The sequence below is a fragment of the Amphiura filiformis genome, chromosome 2 (assembly GCF_039555335.1).
Source record: "Amphiura filiformis chromosome 2, Afil_fr2py, whole genome shotgun sequence".
In the NCBI taxonomy this organism is placed as follows: domain Eukaryota; kingdom Metazoa; phylum Echinodermata; class Ophiuroidea; order Amphilepidida; family Amphiuridae; genus Amphiura; species Amphiura filiformis.
In genome coordinates this window covers 67,210,140-67,224,367 of record NC_092629.1, presented here as the reverse complement: position 1 = coordinate 67,224,367, position 14,228 = coordinate 67,210,140, and the positions used below count along the sequence as shown (strand labels likewise).

At 34.9% G+C, this 14,228-nt stretch overlaps 2 protein-coding genes across 2 annotated transcripts in view; one reads left to right on the top strand and one right to left on the bottom strand.

Moving 5' to 3' along the window:
• Nucleotides 1–14,228, top strand: part of LOC140136621 (uncharacterized) — a 157,339-nt gene that overhangs the window by 33,611 nt on the left and 109,500 nt on the right. Inside the window, exon 2 of the mRNA XM_072158312.1 lies at nt 3,797–3,825. The gene's annotated coding sequence lies outside the window, so the exon portion shown is untranslated. The remainder of the gene's footprint in view (nt 1–3,796; nt 3,826–14,228) is intronic.
• LOC140146545 (uncharacterized) overlaps nt 13,690–14,228 on the bottom strand; it is a 49,609-nt gene continuing 49,070 nt past the window's right edge. The window contains 1 exon segment of the mRNA XM_072168421.1: nt 13,690–14,227. Coding sequence (XP_072024522.1) covers nt 14,133–14,227 — 95 coding nt within the window. The 3' untranslated portion in view covers nt 13,690–14,132.

The following is a 14,228-nucleotide window of genomic DNA, read 5'->3' as shown; positions in this document are numbered from 1 at the left end:
CCCCAACTTTAGGGGGTCAAGCTCACACAGTAATTTTGTTAATTCAGATATTAGGATGCAATTTAGCAAATAAACTCATAAACCTCTACATGCACTATATTGCAGCTCCCATGTGGCCATTTAACTAAATACACTCAGACATGTGCATGACATGTTTATGCCCCCAGACAAACCAACTCACCAGGTATGTTCTCTTGCAATTAGATTTAAATGATCCCCTTCCTCCACACAGATATCACAATCAGACGTCATAATTATAGGCATATAGGCTATATCATAATCAATAGCATAGACAAGAGCAAGGGGATGCAGCAGCTCCCCAATGTGGGCCCCCCCCCCCCCCCCCCATCCTGCAAGATTAACATCCTGGGTGAAAATGGGCAAAACAGACCCCAAAGTGTCCACTTTAGGTATAAAAGGTATAAAATGTAATTTTATTCCTGGCATTTGATGGAATTTAGTTGCAGGGTCTAGACCTACAGGTGTATGGAAAAGGGGGCGCTTTGTGATTGTCAGTTGAATAATTGGGGTACTTATGACGGCACTATTGGGTCAAATACAAAAAATGCAAAAACCTGAATACAATTGTGAGTTTTTTCTCAACATGTGAATCTTATATTTTGCATGCAATGATGTAAGTAGACTTCTCTGTAGCCCGCTCTGTAGTCCACTTGCCATTGTGCATACTCTGACTATTACATTTACACACAAGGCTCTGATTTGATATTAATTTATGCACAATTGGTAGATTTTCCTGATCTTTTCAGTCACTGTTCTCCTTCTGTTTGCATGCTAAACAAGTGGCTTTTTTTGGAGGGGGGTCATACAGTCACTAACGTGAGCAATCCCCCAAAAATAACATATGCTGAAGGGAGCCCTCTTCCAGCAAAATAAAAGATAATTGATTGTTTAAAAGCAAAGCAGGACATGAATCACTTATAATTATGCCTAGATTTGTAGTACACAATATCAAGATGATTTGACTATTTATTTGACTATTTATTGCATCTTTATAATATCAAATAAACAAATGATAAAGGTGAAAAAATGTTTATCAGGATTAATAATATATTTTTACATTTCTCAAAAACTGTGCCTATGGCATATTATCTATATCATAAGTATTGATGCTATGTAAATAATTTTGGTATCATTTTGAAGCTTGTTGTCGCATGCTTACATTTTTATTCAAATCATGAAATGTCAAAAATGCGACTTGTTCCTCATTGTCAGAACAGGTCACATGTGTTATCCATTGATTTTTACAGTGTAGCTGTACTTTTAATCCATTGGATTTGGAAACAAGAGATTTGACACATCTCTAGACAAATTAAGTCTTGTCTAACTGCACCTTTTCACATAAGATATAGAGTGAACATGATTGCATGCGACATACTTTGACAGTTTTAAGGTGGTGACCTGATTGACAGCCTCATCCCCCACTTAACTCCATCAAAATGCAGATTTTGGTATCAGGTGAATGCTCATATTTTTCTCATTAAACATATTGAAATTAGGTATTCCAAATCAGTAACTTTCCAAAGAAATCACTAAAAACCTGTCAAATTAGTCTTGACTGGTATGCCACATTTGAGACTAACTATACAGTTTTTTGGTGATTTTTTTTTGGAAATAAACTGATTTAGAACTCCTAATTTCAATATGGTATGAGAAAAATCGGGCCTTTCATTTCATATCAATATATTGCATGATCATGATGATTATCATTACTGAATAAAAACACTGTAGACTACCAGTATCACACTGTATAAATGTCAGTGATTCTATAAGGAATTAGTTCGCATGAATGCTTGAAACAGACAACATTAATTTTACGATATTTTTACTGAACAAATTAATCTGCAAGAAATGTTTTGTACATTAAACATTATGTTGCCAGACCTTTCCTGTTGTATAAAAATCTAAATTTTTTTTTTAGAAGTGCAGGATGAGGCTGTGGATTATGAAATGCCCCTTTAATATCCAGCCATATCACAGCTAGTACCAGGTCCCCATACCAGGCATAGCAAGGTGTCAGAAAAGTAGGGATCATGACACCCATCTACATGATCTAATTGGTTCTACATGCTTGATTACATAAGAACAAACTTAAAATCACTTTGAGCTTGCACAGTGCAATTTCAGGCGCCTGTTGAGTTTAATGACACAAAGTCTGTAAAAAATTAAAAAAATTTCAAGACCTTATTTTTCAATCTACAACTTGTATCAATCCATCTTGAAAATGGAGGGGGGGGCATTTGCCCTAAACACTAAACTGTCTAAAGAGCAAAACATTTGGCTGAAAAGAAACAAACATTTTTTACAATAAGTGTGTGTGCATTTGTAAATGCCGGCAAATGAGGACCCGTACCAGTACACGCCCTACACAAAACGAGGACGCACATATCCAGATTTATAAAGTTTACTTTGAGGACCATTAAATATCAAAAATATTAAAAGGTATCAATTTTTAATAATTTGCCATAAAATTTGTATCATATATCACAAATTTCAGAAAATCAAAAATAAGGACATTCCTCGTATTTGGAATGCAATTTGGTGTGTCTGATGTGCTCTCAAGTCCCACAAAATACAGTGCAAACGTTGCTATCTGATTCCTTAAAACATGATAAATTGGCTAATAAATAACATTAAAGGAAACTGTCTGATTTGACTAGGAAATATATATTACACCGTCTTGGATTTTCAATTAATTTGACACTTTGGTTTTGAGTTGAAAAGTTGAGTTAAGTGAAAATCCACATGAATGTGCATGATCTGCTTAGGTAAAGTGGAACTTTGCGTTTTTGTTCCACTTTACCCAAATTTCAGGGGGATGCTTCAAATTCCAGATCCAGGGGTGTAGACAATTTGCGGATATATCACTGATTGATTGAGTCATAATGATGTGGTATTTTTAACCTTTTGGTAGGTTGATGGAATCTGTCTATAGATTTGATCACCTAAAAACCCATTTAAAGGGGACATTTTGTTGGCTAGGCAAGCTTAGGCAAAGACTGTGGCAAGTTGTATGCAACACATTTAGCATGTTGTGTTCTGGTTTGTCTTCAATACGCATGTTACTTTGATATGCAAAATGCTGTCCCTATCTCCCCCCCCCACTTTACAGATTCCTGATTCTCGAGTACCGTCAAGAAAAAAAAAATGATTTAAAATGTTAGTCGGCAAACAATATTTCCATCCCATTATGCCTCTTGACAAAATCTCGCTCCATGCAATTTTTTTTCTGAAATCATAAAATTTGAAATTTATTTATTCGTTATTTATTCAGGAATTCCATCAATACAAATGTACTGGTCTCCCTGGAAAACCTGATTTTATATATATACATACACATGATAAATAAGAATATAAGAAATATATATTTTACAAAATGAAGGAATTAAACATGATGTAAAACAACATGCAACAATGTATAGCTCAGATTATTATACAAAACTTACAGACCAAAAGCGTGAAGATATACAGACATGAAGTACTACAACTAGGAAAGGCTTGCAGAGCTGTAAGGAAACAAACAAGTTAAGAAAATTGAGAAAAAGAATATATTAAACAATGCTTACCATCACTCAAAAATCAAATTGCTGGGAAATAATCTGGGGAAAATGAACTGGAGTATGATGCAAATGTTGGTCTTACGGAACTCTTGGAGAGCCTGAAATAGGGACCCTTGACCGCCGCACATAATCAGCTTTACATGTTAATGAACCCCCCCCCCACCCGAAATTTATATAATGTGATTTCTATGATTTTTTTTTATTACTTTTTCTTTCAGATTGTTATAGGATCCCACTTTGACTTTTGGTAAGTGTTTATATTAATTTGATGATCTTAAATATGTAAATTACACGAAATAAGGTTAATGCTCAGCATGCTAGCAATTTAGGCTCCGCAACATAAAATGTCCCAAGTTATGAGATATTTTCTCAAAATATCAGAACCACTCAATGCTAGGCTTGTTTGTACTCATTTTAATGCATTTTTGCTGTTTCCAAATATGGTCATGAAATTTACAATTCTGAAATTTTTGATTTAAAAAAAATTGTTGTCTGCAGTAGACACCTGTATGGAGAGAGTTAACTTTGGTAAGTGTGACAGTTTCATGATTAATTTTGTATGCCATGACCTGATTTTTGTATTAAAATGCAATTATTTAAATTGTAGAGCAGATCACTTGGAAGGTTAATTATTTTGACCGCCATTCCTTGGGGCCAATTCAGTTTCTGTGTTTTGTTCAAGATTACAAAGAATTGAATTGGTCATCAATCACAGCATCACAATTCGTAGAAGACTAAACAATTTGAAATACATGACTGTGTGAGGGAGTGTTTTGTGAACTACAGCAAATGAGGACATACCACAGAATTAGAAAAGGAGATACTGCCACGTGCAATCGCTACCAGCTATGGGGAGAAAATTGGGGTATTCGGGTCCTTGCCGACGGTGCGAGAGACTAACGAAAACAATTCCGCGTCTCATCATTAACGTTTTGGTATCGCGTGCAGGTCGCATCTATATCTCTGTGCGTCTCTCAAATGTACCCATCATCCATGTCGCGCTCATTGCCTCCAGCACATTCCGAGGGAAACCAAATACCCCTGTATCAAGATGGCGGTCAAGTCCTGGTTCTCTGTCTCTACTCTCTTAAAACCAAAGATTGAAAAATCAATCTTAAAGATTGTGTTGAGGGAAAAGTCTAAAATTAGATTGAAAATGCAATGGAATTTAGTTTGAATTTAAGACTGATTTCTCAATCTTAATTTGGACTTTTCCCTCACCCCAATCTTTCCATTTAAGAGAGTAAATCTGTGTTACACACACACCAGAAATGTCTGTGTTACTGCGGATGCACAGGAACTGCAGATGTTAGATTAAAATGTTTACAATGACTGCAGTTATAGGGATGAGGCTGCACTTGGATAGTGAAAATGACCATGCAAAGGTGAAAAAAAAAAACCACAACTTATATGCGGTGGGTGTCCACAGTTAGACAGTAACCCGTAATAGGGTAGATTGAAGTCTAGGGCTGCCCTTGTTTATGTTTGGGGTGTGTGACTGGGAGAGCCACATCATCAATTTTAGGTAGGTTTGGGAGCTGAAAGCATACCGGAAATTAATGGGGTCTTTCATAGCTATGGGATACCGCAAAAAAGGGGTCTTTCGGAGCTGCGAACGGTAAAAATCAAGGGTCTTTCTGGTCCAAGATTGCCTAAGAAGAACCAGACATGAGCAATTTAGGGGTGTTTTAGAGCTGAAATGATCAAAATCAGGGGGTCTTTCAGTGCTCAAATTCTCATAACTTGACAAAATACACTGGAACACATAATTGTATCACAAATAATCATTTTATTAGAAATGCTATGTCTATATATATACATGTTTTTTATTTTACCTCAATGATATACACAACCTATGGTACAAGATATTTAACTAAATTTTACAAAGTGTTCTACATAATTTTATCAAATTTTGAATAAATACAAATTACAAGGGCTCCCTGCACAGTCATATCAATATTGTTCAGCAAAACATGATATCACCACAATTGGGGTGGGGTGGAAATTGGTGTATTTCATGTTTTTGGCTTAAACTTGGGGGTGTGTGTCTTGAGTCCCTAAAGCATTTTTGTTTGGTTTGAGGCCCAGGGGGGTACTTAGTACAAATGACCATACAGGGTCGTGCCGCAAACATGGGTAGCATTTTTGGCCTTTTGGTATATCAATGACCCCTTCTAAGCCAATTTTGGTATATGAATGGGTCGTTTTTTCAAAATTGTTGCAATTTCTTCGAAAAATAGGCCAATTTTGCCTCAATCTAGCCAAAATTTTGAAATTTTCCAAACCATTTTGGGAAAATTTGTAAAAACTAAGACAATTTGGGTTAAATTTGGCCGAAAATTTTGAATTTTGGTATATCGATGGGTCCAAATTTCTTGAAAAATTGGTATATTTATGAGCTTGAGTACCCCCTCTGGGGTTTGAGGTAGGGTTGGGGGACAATTTACAGTAGCAAAATACAAGAATTAGCACCTTTTATTATGAAAATATCAACAAAATTCTCAAGCTTGTTTTTTTAATTTGAAAGAAGAGAAAACAAAAGCTGAGAATATGGCACCCATTTTCAGTGAGTGAACCTCTAGGGTTCTCTATGCCTTTGCAGTTTATTTCTTCCTTGAAAATCGACCCATGTATTATCAGGAATGGATACACATATCATTTTCTGGACTCATCTCTTAAATGCCAAACTCGGGCACTTTTAATAGCAGCACATCTACCTGTGAGTTCTTCTACAGCGCTATGGCTAAGTTAACTTCAGACCAACTGAAAGAATGGGAATATTCCAGATTTCAAATAAAATTACCCATTCAAGTAGCCCTATTTGAAATTCACACTCCCTGTGTGAAGGCGTAAGGTTATATCTTCCATAGGAGGTGTATGGAATTTAACTGGAATACCCTGATGCTTCACCAGATGGTAGTTTACATAGCATGACAATACATGAACCAAGAAAGAAATAAAGTGAATTTTGCACAGGCATACTAGGAGAGCAAAATAATGGGTTATATATTTTTTAAAGATGTTCTTTAAGATTCAAGATATAAATTTTTCAGGTTGATGTGTGAGGTAGTTTTTATACCAATATACTCACATCAAAGTGGGCCAAAAAGGACCAATGACTGACACCAAAAGGACCAGTGACATAATCATGCACCAGAGAAAAAAGACCTGAGCACTGCATCTATCCAATGAAAGTTACTAAATTGTTGTATAAGCGAATATGTGATAGACCTGTCTATTGGTTTATCATGTTTCTACACATTTAATTTTCTATCATTTCCCGTCTTTTTTACACTGGAGACCCATTTTGGTGATAAAATCATCAAAATGTGGCACATCAAAGACTAAATCATTCTGTGTAGGTTGCCACTGCAACAATGAATGGCAAATTCAGCAATTTTACATTAAAACTCTTTTGGGGATCAAAGACATCCACAGCACCAGGAAGAAAGATCTAGTCATGGAACATTAAACCACCAGCATTTCCAAGTTCAAATTGTCTTTCACACTAAAATGATTATATAGGCAACTTGGGAGTCTCAGCATAATATTATGTAGGTTATGTCACTTATGTGCCATGAATCTGTCCTATAAAGCAAAAAGGACATATCTGCTTTGTTAATAATAGTATAATACTTCCAGTTTTAATATGTAAAGAAGCATGTACTGGGCTATCCAGGGGAAATACATACACCCCCCTATGGAAGACACGATCTTAATCTCCCACACAAGGAGTGTGAATTTCAAATTGAGTTACCTAAATGGGTGACTCCATTTGAAATCTACACACTTTGTCCACTAGATTAAGGTCATGTTTTCCACAGGGGGTGTATGCATTTCAACTGGAATAGCTATTTTGGGAGCAGACTTTCAAAAACACCTGTCTGTTAACAATATTGTATATATTGAAACAACATTATTCATAGAAAATATTAATTTGTCAAAAACATGGTTTAAATTGACAAATTAAACATTTAAATGGAAGTTTTATCATTCAAGAAACTAATTTGTGATGTTGAATATTAATTTGTGATGCTATACATCAAATTAAACCATGTTTTTGACAAATTGATAATCTCAGTGCCCGGGTCTCAGTGTATATAATGAAAATAATTCAAGTGAATTCAGTTGGTGTTGTAGGTAACACTTACAAGCATCATCATCTTTTTTCACACATTTCTGATTCTCCATAAATCATGCCTATAATTACTTTCTTTTAAATAATATACATGTAATAAGTATACAACTCAAGGCACCTCTTTTTACATTACATTGTACATTACATATCTTCCTTGAATTAAAAATAATACCATTTTGATAATAAACAATAAATAAAATATAATAGTTAAAACACCAAGCTCTACATGATGTATCTGTCTATACATGTCTACCTATATCGTCTCAAGTTACAAATGTAAGCGTAACCTCATGTTGAATTTTGCCGTTTCAGATTTGAATCGTGCACATGCAAACCTAATCCGTTAAAGGGCAATATGTCCATACGAAGGTAACATAACTGTGTAAACGCACTGATTCGAATCTGCCACTGCAAAATTCAACATGGGGAGTTACTCTCAACTTGAGATGAGGTACACTATAGTCATCTAGTATCACAGCGCTGCAGTAAATAGTCCTGTGCATTTCCTACTGATGAATGAAAAGATAACAAGGTCTTCCTAATAATATTGTTTTACAAATCACCCAAGTTGGTTATAAAATAACCATATTTGGTCACATAGTCACCATATTTGGTCATTAGATCATAAGATATATAGTTTTGATCGTAATATCAAATTTCCGGGCAAAATGATGATAGTTTTGCTAGTGCGAAAGGAAGCAATAATCTTGTGGATGTGACAGATAGGACTTATATTATCTTAACCAGATCAAAGAGGGTATTTGTGTTTCTCTTGTAGTTTGTACTTTTCGTTTAAGGCGAGAGGGATGGCATGAGCCGTATTTTTCCAGTTTTAGCTATTTTACTAAAACACTGCAACATACCTCTTAAAACATTATTATAGTACTATATAGTACATTGATCTCATAGGAAATGAGTCTACATGTAGTAAGCTAATAATCACATTTACATTTCCCAGGGACTGCCTTTTTAGGAGAGCGAGAGCAATCGCTCTCTACTGCTCTCCTTAAATCTGATATACATTTGTATAGGAAAGTTATTTTTCGCTTTTCTTAGTTGACCATTCTCTCCTTACATTCTATTGTAAATGCTAACAGCTCTCCTTGAAGGCTCCAGAAGAGCTATGTAATGCTCTCCTGCAAATTCCAAAAGACATGCAGTCCCTGATTTCCATTGTGGTTCTTCAGTTAAAGACCAGCGGATAAAGACCACTAGATATCAAAATTTAATAGCTCCGTTTTTTGAAAATCACTCTCCCTCTCTTGAAGATTCAGGTTTCTCAGAGGGTGTATGAAATTAAAATGGAGCTGCCTATTGTGTTCATTCCATTTGAAATTCATACTCTCCCTGTGGAAGATATTTCCCAAATCTTCCACAGGGGTAGTATGGGTTTTAAATGGAATAGCCCATTTGCACCTGAGTGAAATTTACATTGGATTTGTCTAACATTAATCAAAATTCTATACATACAGGAATCATATCTGGCAGGTATCTCATATCTGGCATCTTGGTCTCGCACTCATTGCTGATTACAATATTCAATCATGTCTAAACCTATACCATTTTATTACACCATGCCTACATTGCAGCATAAGTATACCTTTTAACATACTAGATGTTTCTACAAATTTCAGAATGTCATACATTGTATTTAGCCTGTACATGTACTTGAGTGATGACTTGATGTGGTTTAAAAACAAAATAAATGATTACAGTGCAGCATTTTTAGAATGACCCTGTTTTCAGAAATCATGAAGGTGGCCGGCCATCATTTAAATTAATGAGGTAGAAGCCCAGTTTCGGCACTCCCAAGTATCCGTGGCTACTCATTGATTAGTAAATGAACAGTAAATGAAGAGCACCCTTTTGTCAATTTCACAAACAATTGATATGAAAAATGACCCCTTTTAGGGTTTTAATCGTGTTTCTTTATCTGAAAATACCCCCTGATTTCGCGAAATTTTCGACCAGCATGAGTACCCACAGACACATAGTGTGCCAGAACCAGGAGTAGAAGGCATCACATTTTTTTTAATAACCTGCAGGTAAAGCTTTTGAAAGACTTTCTCATATGAAACTTTTAATACCTTTCATGATCCTAGCATCCTCTTTTTATGACTTTTTTTAATAAAATTATATCCACTCAAAAATATTATTCCCAAAATTTCAGTTAATTTCGATTTTGTGTTTGTGAGTTATGTGTTTTGCACTGCTGATAGGTCACTGTGTTGTAATTTCATTGTGGTGTACTGGAATGTAATTTAAATTTGACAATTTTTTCTAAAAGAATTAATCTTCAAGAAATATTGTAGCCAGAGGTTTCCAGTGATATAAAAATCTTTTTGAGAAAAGTGGGCAGTGGCAGCGCCAGGAATTTTTTTTTCGGGGAGGGGGAGGGGCATAGTGAATTTCAGGGGGGCAAAATTGGCAAGTTTTGCTCAAAATTGCCGCAAAAAGGGGACATTGTCGTACTTTTGGGCTTTTACTCGGGGGGCAAGAGCTCTGATCCCCTCCTCGTGGTGCCGCCACTGAAAGTGGGGGATGAGGCTGAGGATCACAAAATGCCCCTTTAATTGAGATCGGCATTCTGACTAATGTCTCTTTTTCCCCAGAAGGGTAGACTGAAAAAGAACCAGTTTTCAATATTAAAGGGCAGTTGTCTTTCCTCCTCCTCTTCAACATATCAAATAGTGTACAGAACATGTTTCTATTTGTGTAGTCATTTTGAATGATGGCATATAAATCTTATAATGGATTTCAATTCATATCACATTTGAAAAGAATTCAATGAAATCATCATAATGTTACCATTGGATCTTTCATGCCAAAACATCTAATGCGAAAGTACTTGAATTGTGTGATTTTAGCTTTAGAATTGGTGGAACTAATTCAGCTTAATTCAACAGCATCAAAAAATTGAATGAATATAAATGGAGCCATTCGAATTTTATCGAAGATTTATTAAAATAATTGTATGGAGTAATGTAAGGAGTGTGCAAGGACAAATCAGTTGAGTGAATCGGTGCATCAAAGCACAGATCTATGATCAAAAGGATTGTGCTGAGAGACAGGTGATAAAATAATATTAATGTTGTGACTTAATGCATCAAAGGATTGGCATTTATACCAAATAAAAAGTAAAGAATGTATTCCAAATTTAGTGTGAAAATGACACTAAATTCTTTTTCAGTGTCCAAGGAAAAGTCCATAAAATGGGCAATTTTTGCTCCAAAATATCTGAACATACCATTAAGGGATTGGGTATGAATGTTTGGACAGTATTTATTGTGGGATATTAGAGCACATCAGACATATCGAATTGCATTCTGAATACGAAGAATGTCCTTCTGATATCAAGTAATTTTGATTTTTTGAAATTTGCAATGTAATATACATTTTATGGCAAATGATTAAAAATTGATATTTTTGATATTTGGGCAATTCCAAGCATTGCGGAATGATGCAAACTGCCTTTGTACGAATTTCTTTTTGATGCAGCAGCCAAATATGTATTAACAGCACAAGGTGAATAGCATAATGTTAAAGTATTTTTGGTTAGGTAGGAGAAACTTTTCCAACCCACCCTAATTTCCTAATTTGCATATGCAAAGTTCGCGTTGCGGAATGATGCGCACGGGACCAGTATTTTTTGCACTAAAACATTTTTGACAAACTTTGTGAGTTTAGTAATCTGAGATATTAAATTTGCCACTTAATCTAAAGCTTAGGATGTAAACTGACAATTGTCAGTATCGATTTAAAAAAATTTGGGCATCGCCTCTTTATGCCAAATTTTCCGACACTAGGTCACGCTATGGAATGATGCAAGGAGCGCTATGGAATGATGCTGTGTGTAAAATCCCATAGAAAATGAAAAGCAGTTCATGTTTGAAAATAAAAAATAAATAGATCAATAAATTTGAATAAATTGTGTTTTATATACTTGGCTACTTATGTTAGCTGACAAATATCAATATTTATCCAAAAATATTTATCACCGATTTTTTAAATCAGATAACTTGTGTTGCATGGTCACATTTTGAAACTAAAATTATGTCAACATTTTGCTAGTCTAAAATTCTTGGAAGTGAAATTTAGCACTGGGTGTTAGCCATAGGATGTAACATAACAACTATCACCATCTATCAAGAAATAATCATCACTGTTTTTATTTTATCGTAAATTTAAAGAAAAAATCCTTGCAATCCATGAATCCTTATGACGTTGCGGAATGATGCAGGGGGTTTTGTGGCGTTATGTCACTTACAATGGTTCAGGCAATGCTGAAACATCAATTTCTGTAAAGATAATTCTGTGCATGCATTTCAGAAAGTTCTAACCCAAAATTGTGAATATTTTTTTCAAACGGGCGATTATGATTATGCATCATTCCATAACGCTATGGAATGATGCAACTTTAATTGGTCGTTACCGCCGCAAAATTAGACTTTTTGAAAATTATTTTTGGGTCATTGGATAGGGATGAATAAATTTGCTTTGCATTCTAGTTTCAATGAAAATCAACCTTATTTTAAAATTGCAGTGGTAATAAATGATACTTTTATGCTATGGAATGATGCTTTTAATCGTAAAATTGGTACTCAAACAATGCTGACGAAGCTACACGTTATAAAATTTGAAAATTTCTGGTGTTTATATTTTGAGCTACTTATAAACTTTATATTCACATGCATAATTTGTTTCCAAAATTTTACAGTACCGAGCAGTTGCTGTGTTTTTAGTTTTGCTGCTTTTACCAGTCAAGAATATGCAAATTTATGCAAATTAGGATGTTTTTCTAACAATGGACACCATTTCCTCCTAAAAAAGTACGTTTTCAGAAAATATAGCTTTTTAGCTACAATATGAGACCACAATCACATACTTAACTTGATTTTTAAATTTTGACAATTTGGGCGAGGTTGCTTGGAATTGACCATTTAACAGTACTCGAACTAAACTTTATAAATCTGATGATTTATACTTAAAGTGTATGTAGGTGGGATAAAAAGCTGACGATCAATTGAAAATTTTGACCTTTCGTATTGAAGATATGGATTTTTTTTCCAAAAACACCAAAAAAATAAGGTCTTTTTGGGAAAAAATCCATATCTTCAATATGAAAGGTCAAAATTTTCAATTGATCGTCGGCTTTTCCTCCCAGCTACATACACTTTAAGAATATATCATTAGATTTATAAAATTTACTTCGAGGACTGTTATATATCAAAAATATGAAAAATATCAAATTTTTATAATTTGTCATAAAATTTGTATTATATCGTGAATTTCAAAAAATGAAAATCATTTGATATCAGAAAGACATTCTTGGTATTCAGAATGCAATTCGATATGTCTGATGTGCTCTCATGTCCCACAAAAAACACGGTCGAAACGCTCAAAACGCTCATTCCAGATCCCTTAAGGATCATCATCATTGAGATGTGTGGTTTATACATTCAATATTATCAACCTGTATCAAAAGCAGTATAAATGTAAGAAATGAAATGCAAATGGAAGGCTTTATAGGCCTTTAAAGCTTCATTTCTTCTAATTATACATGTATGGCCAAAATAATGAACACTAGAAATCAAAATAGGCTTTTGACATACTGAACACTACACTAACAGACTACACATGCTACATGTAGATAAATCAAAAATCAAAATAGTCTCTTGCAATATTATGCTTTAAATAGCATTTTTGTCAGTTTGGGTGTGTGGTGCATTTTTTTGGCAAATGCTATTAAATATTGAATTTTACATTTGGTTGCCCACAGAGCCCACAGATCATGTTCTTTCCAGGATCTGTGGGTTGCCTGGCCCATGTTAATATTGGCAAACACCTTGGTATCAAACATGTATTATGGTAAAAGATTCCAGATATACAGTAACACCCCCCCTTCCATCAGTGACACATAATGATGGGTGATGATGTACAATTCGCTGGCATAGTGCACATTAGTAACCATTGTTACTGGTTCAAGCCTGGGCTCATACACCTGTTCCGAAATATGATATACCATAGGCTTTGTGTTGTGATTATTTCGATCAGTAGGCCTAGTTCGTAACAAAGAAAGTGTGAGCCAGTTGACCTAGCAACGGTCATATTCTAATGTGCACTACGACAGCGAATTGCAACTATACATACCAGTATTCCTAGTTGAACCAGACCCAGTCATCCACTGAGTAAAGAGTTTCAGTTGAGGTGCTGGGTGGATGCACATGACATGATATACATAGCGCATCCACTCTCCACCACACAACTGAAACTTGTTAATAACTTAAATGATAATAACTTTAACCCCTTAAAAGTGGGTGTATATCATAAAAGTTGGCAGACAATTTCATTTGGCACTGATAAAGCACCCAGGTTTAGAACCAATATTAGAACAAATTTAAAAGGACAAAATTACATTAATGTCTACGCCACAACACAGCATATAGAGGTGTTCCTTCATACTCATAACCAACTAACATGCTTGGCCGATATCCAAGTCCTTGATAGAGGCG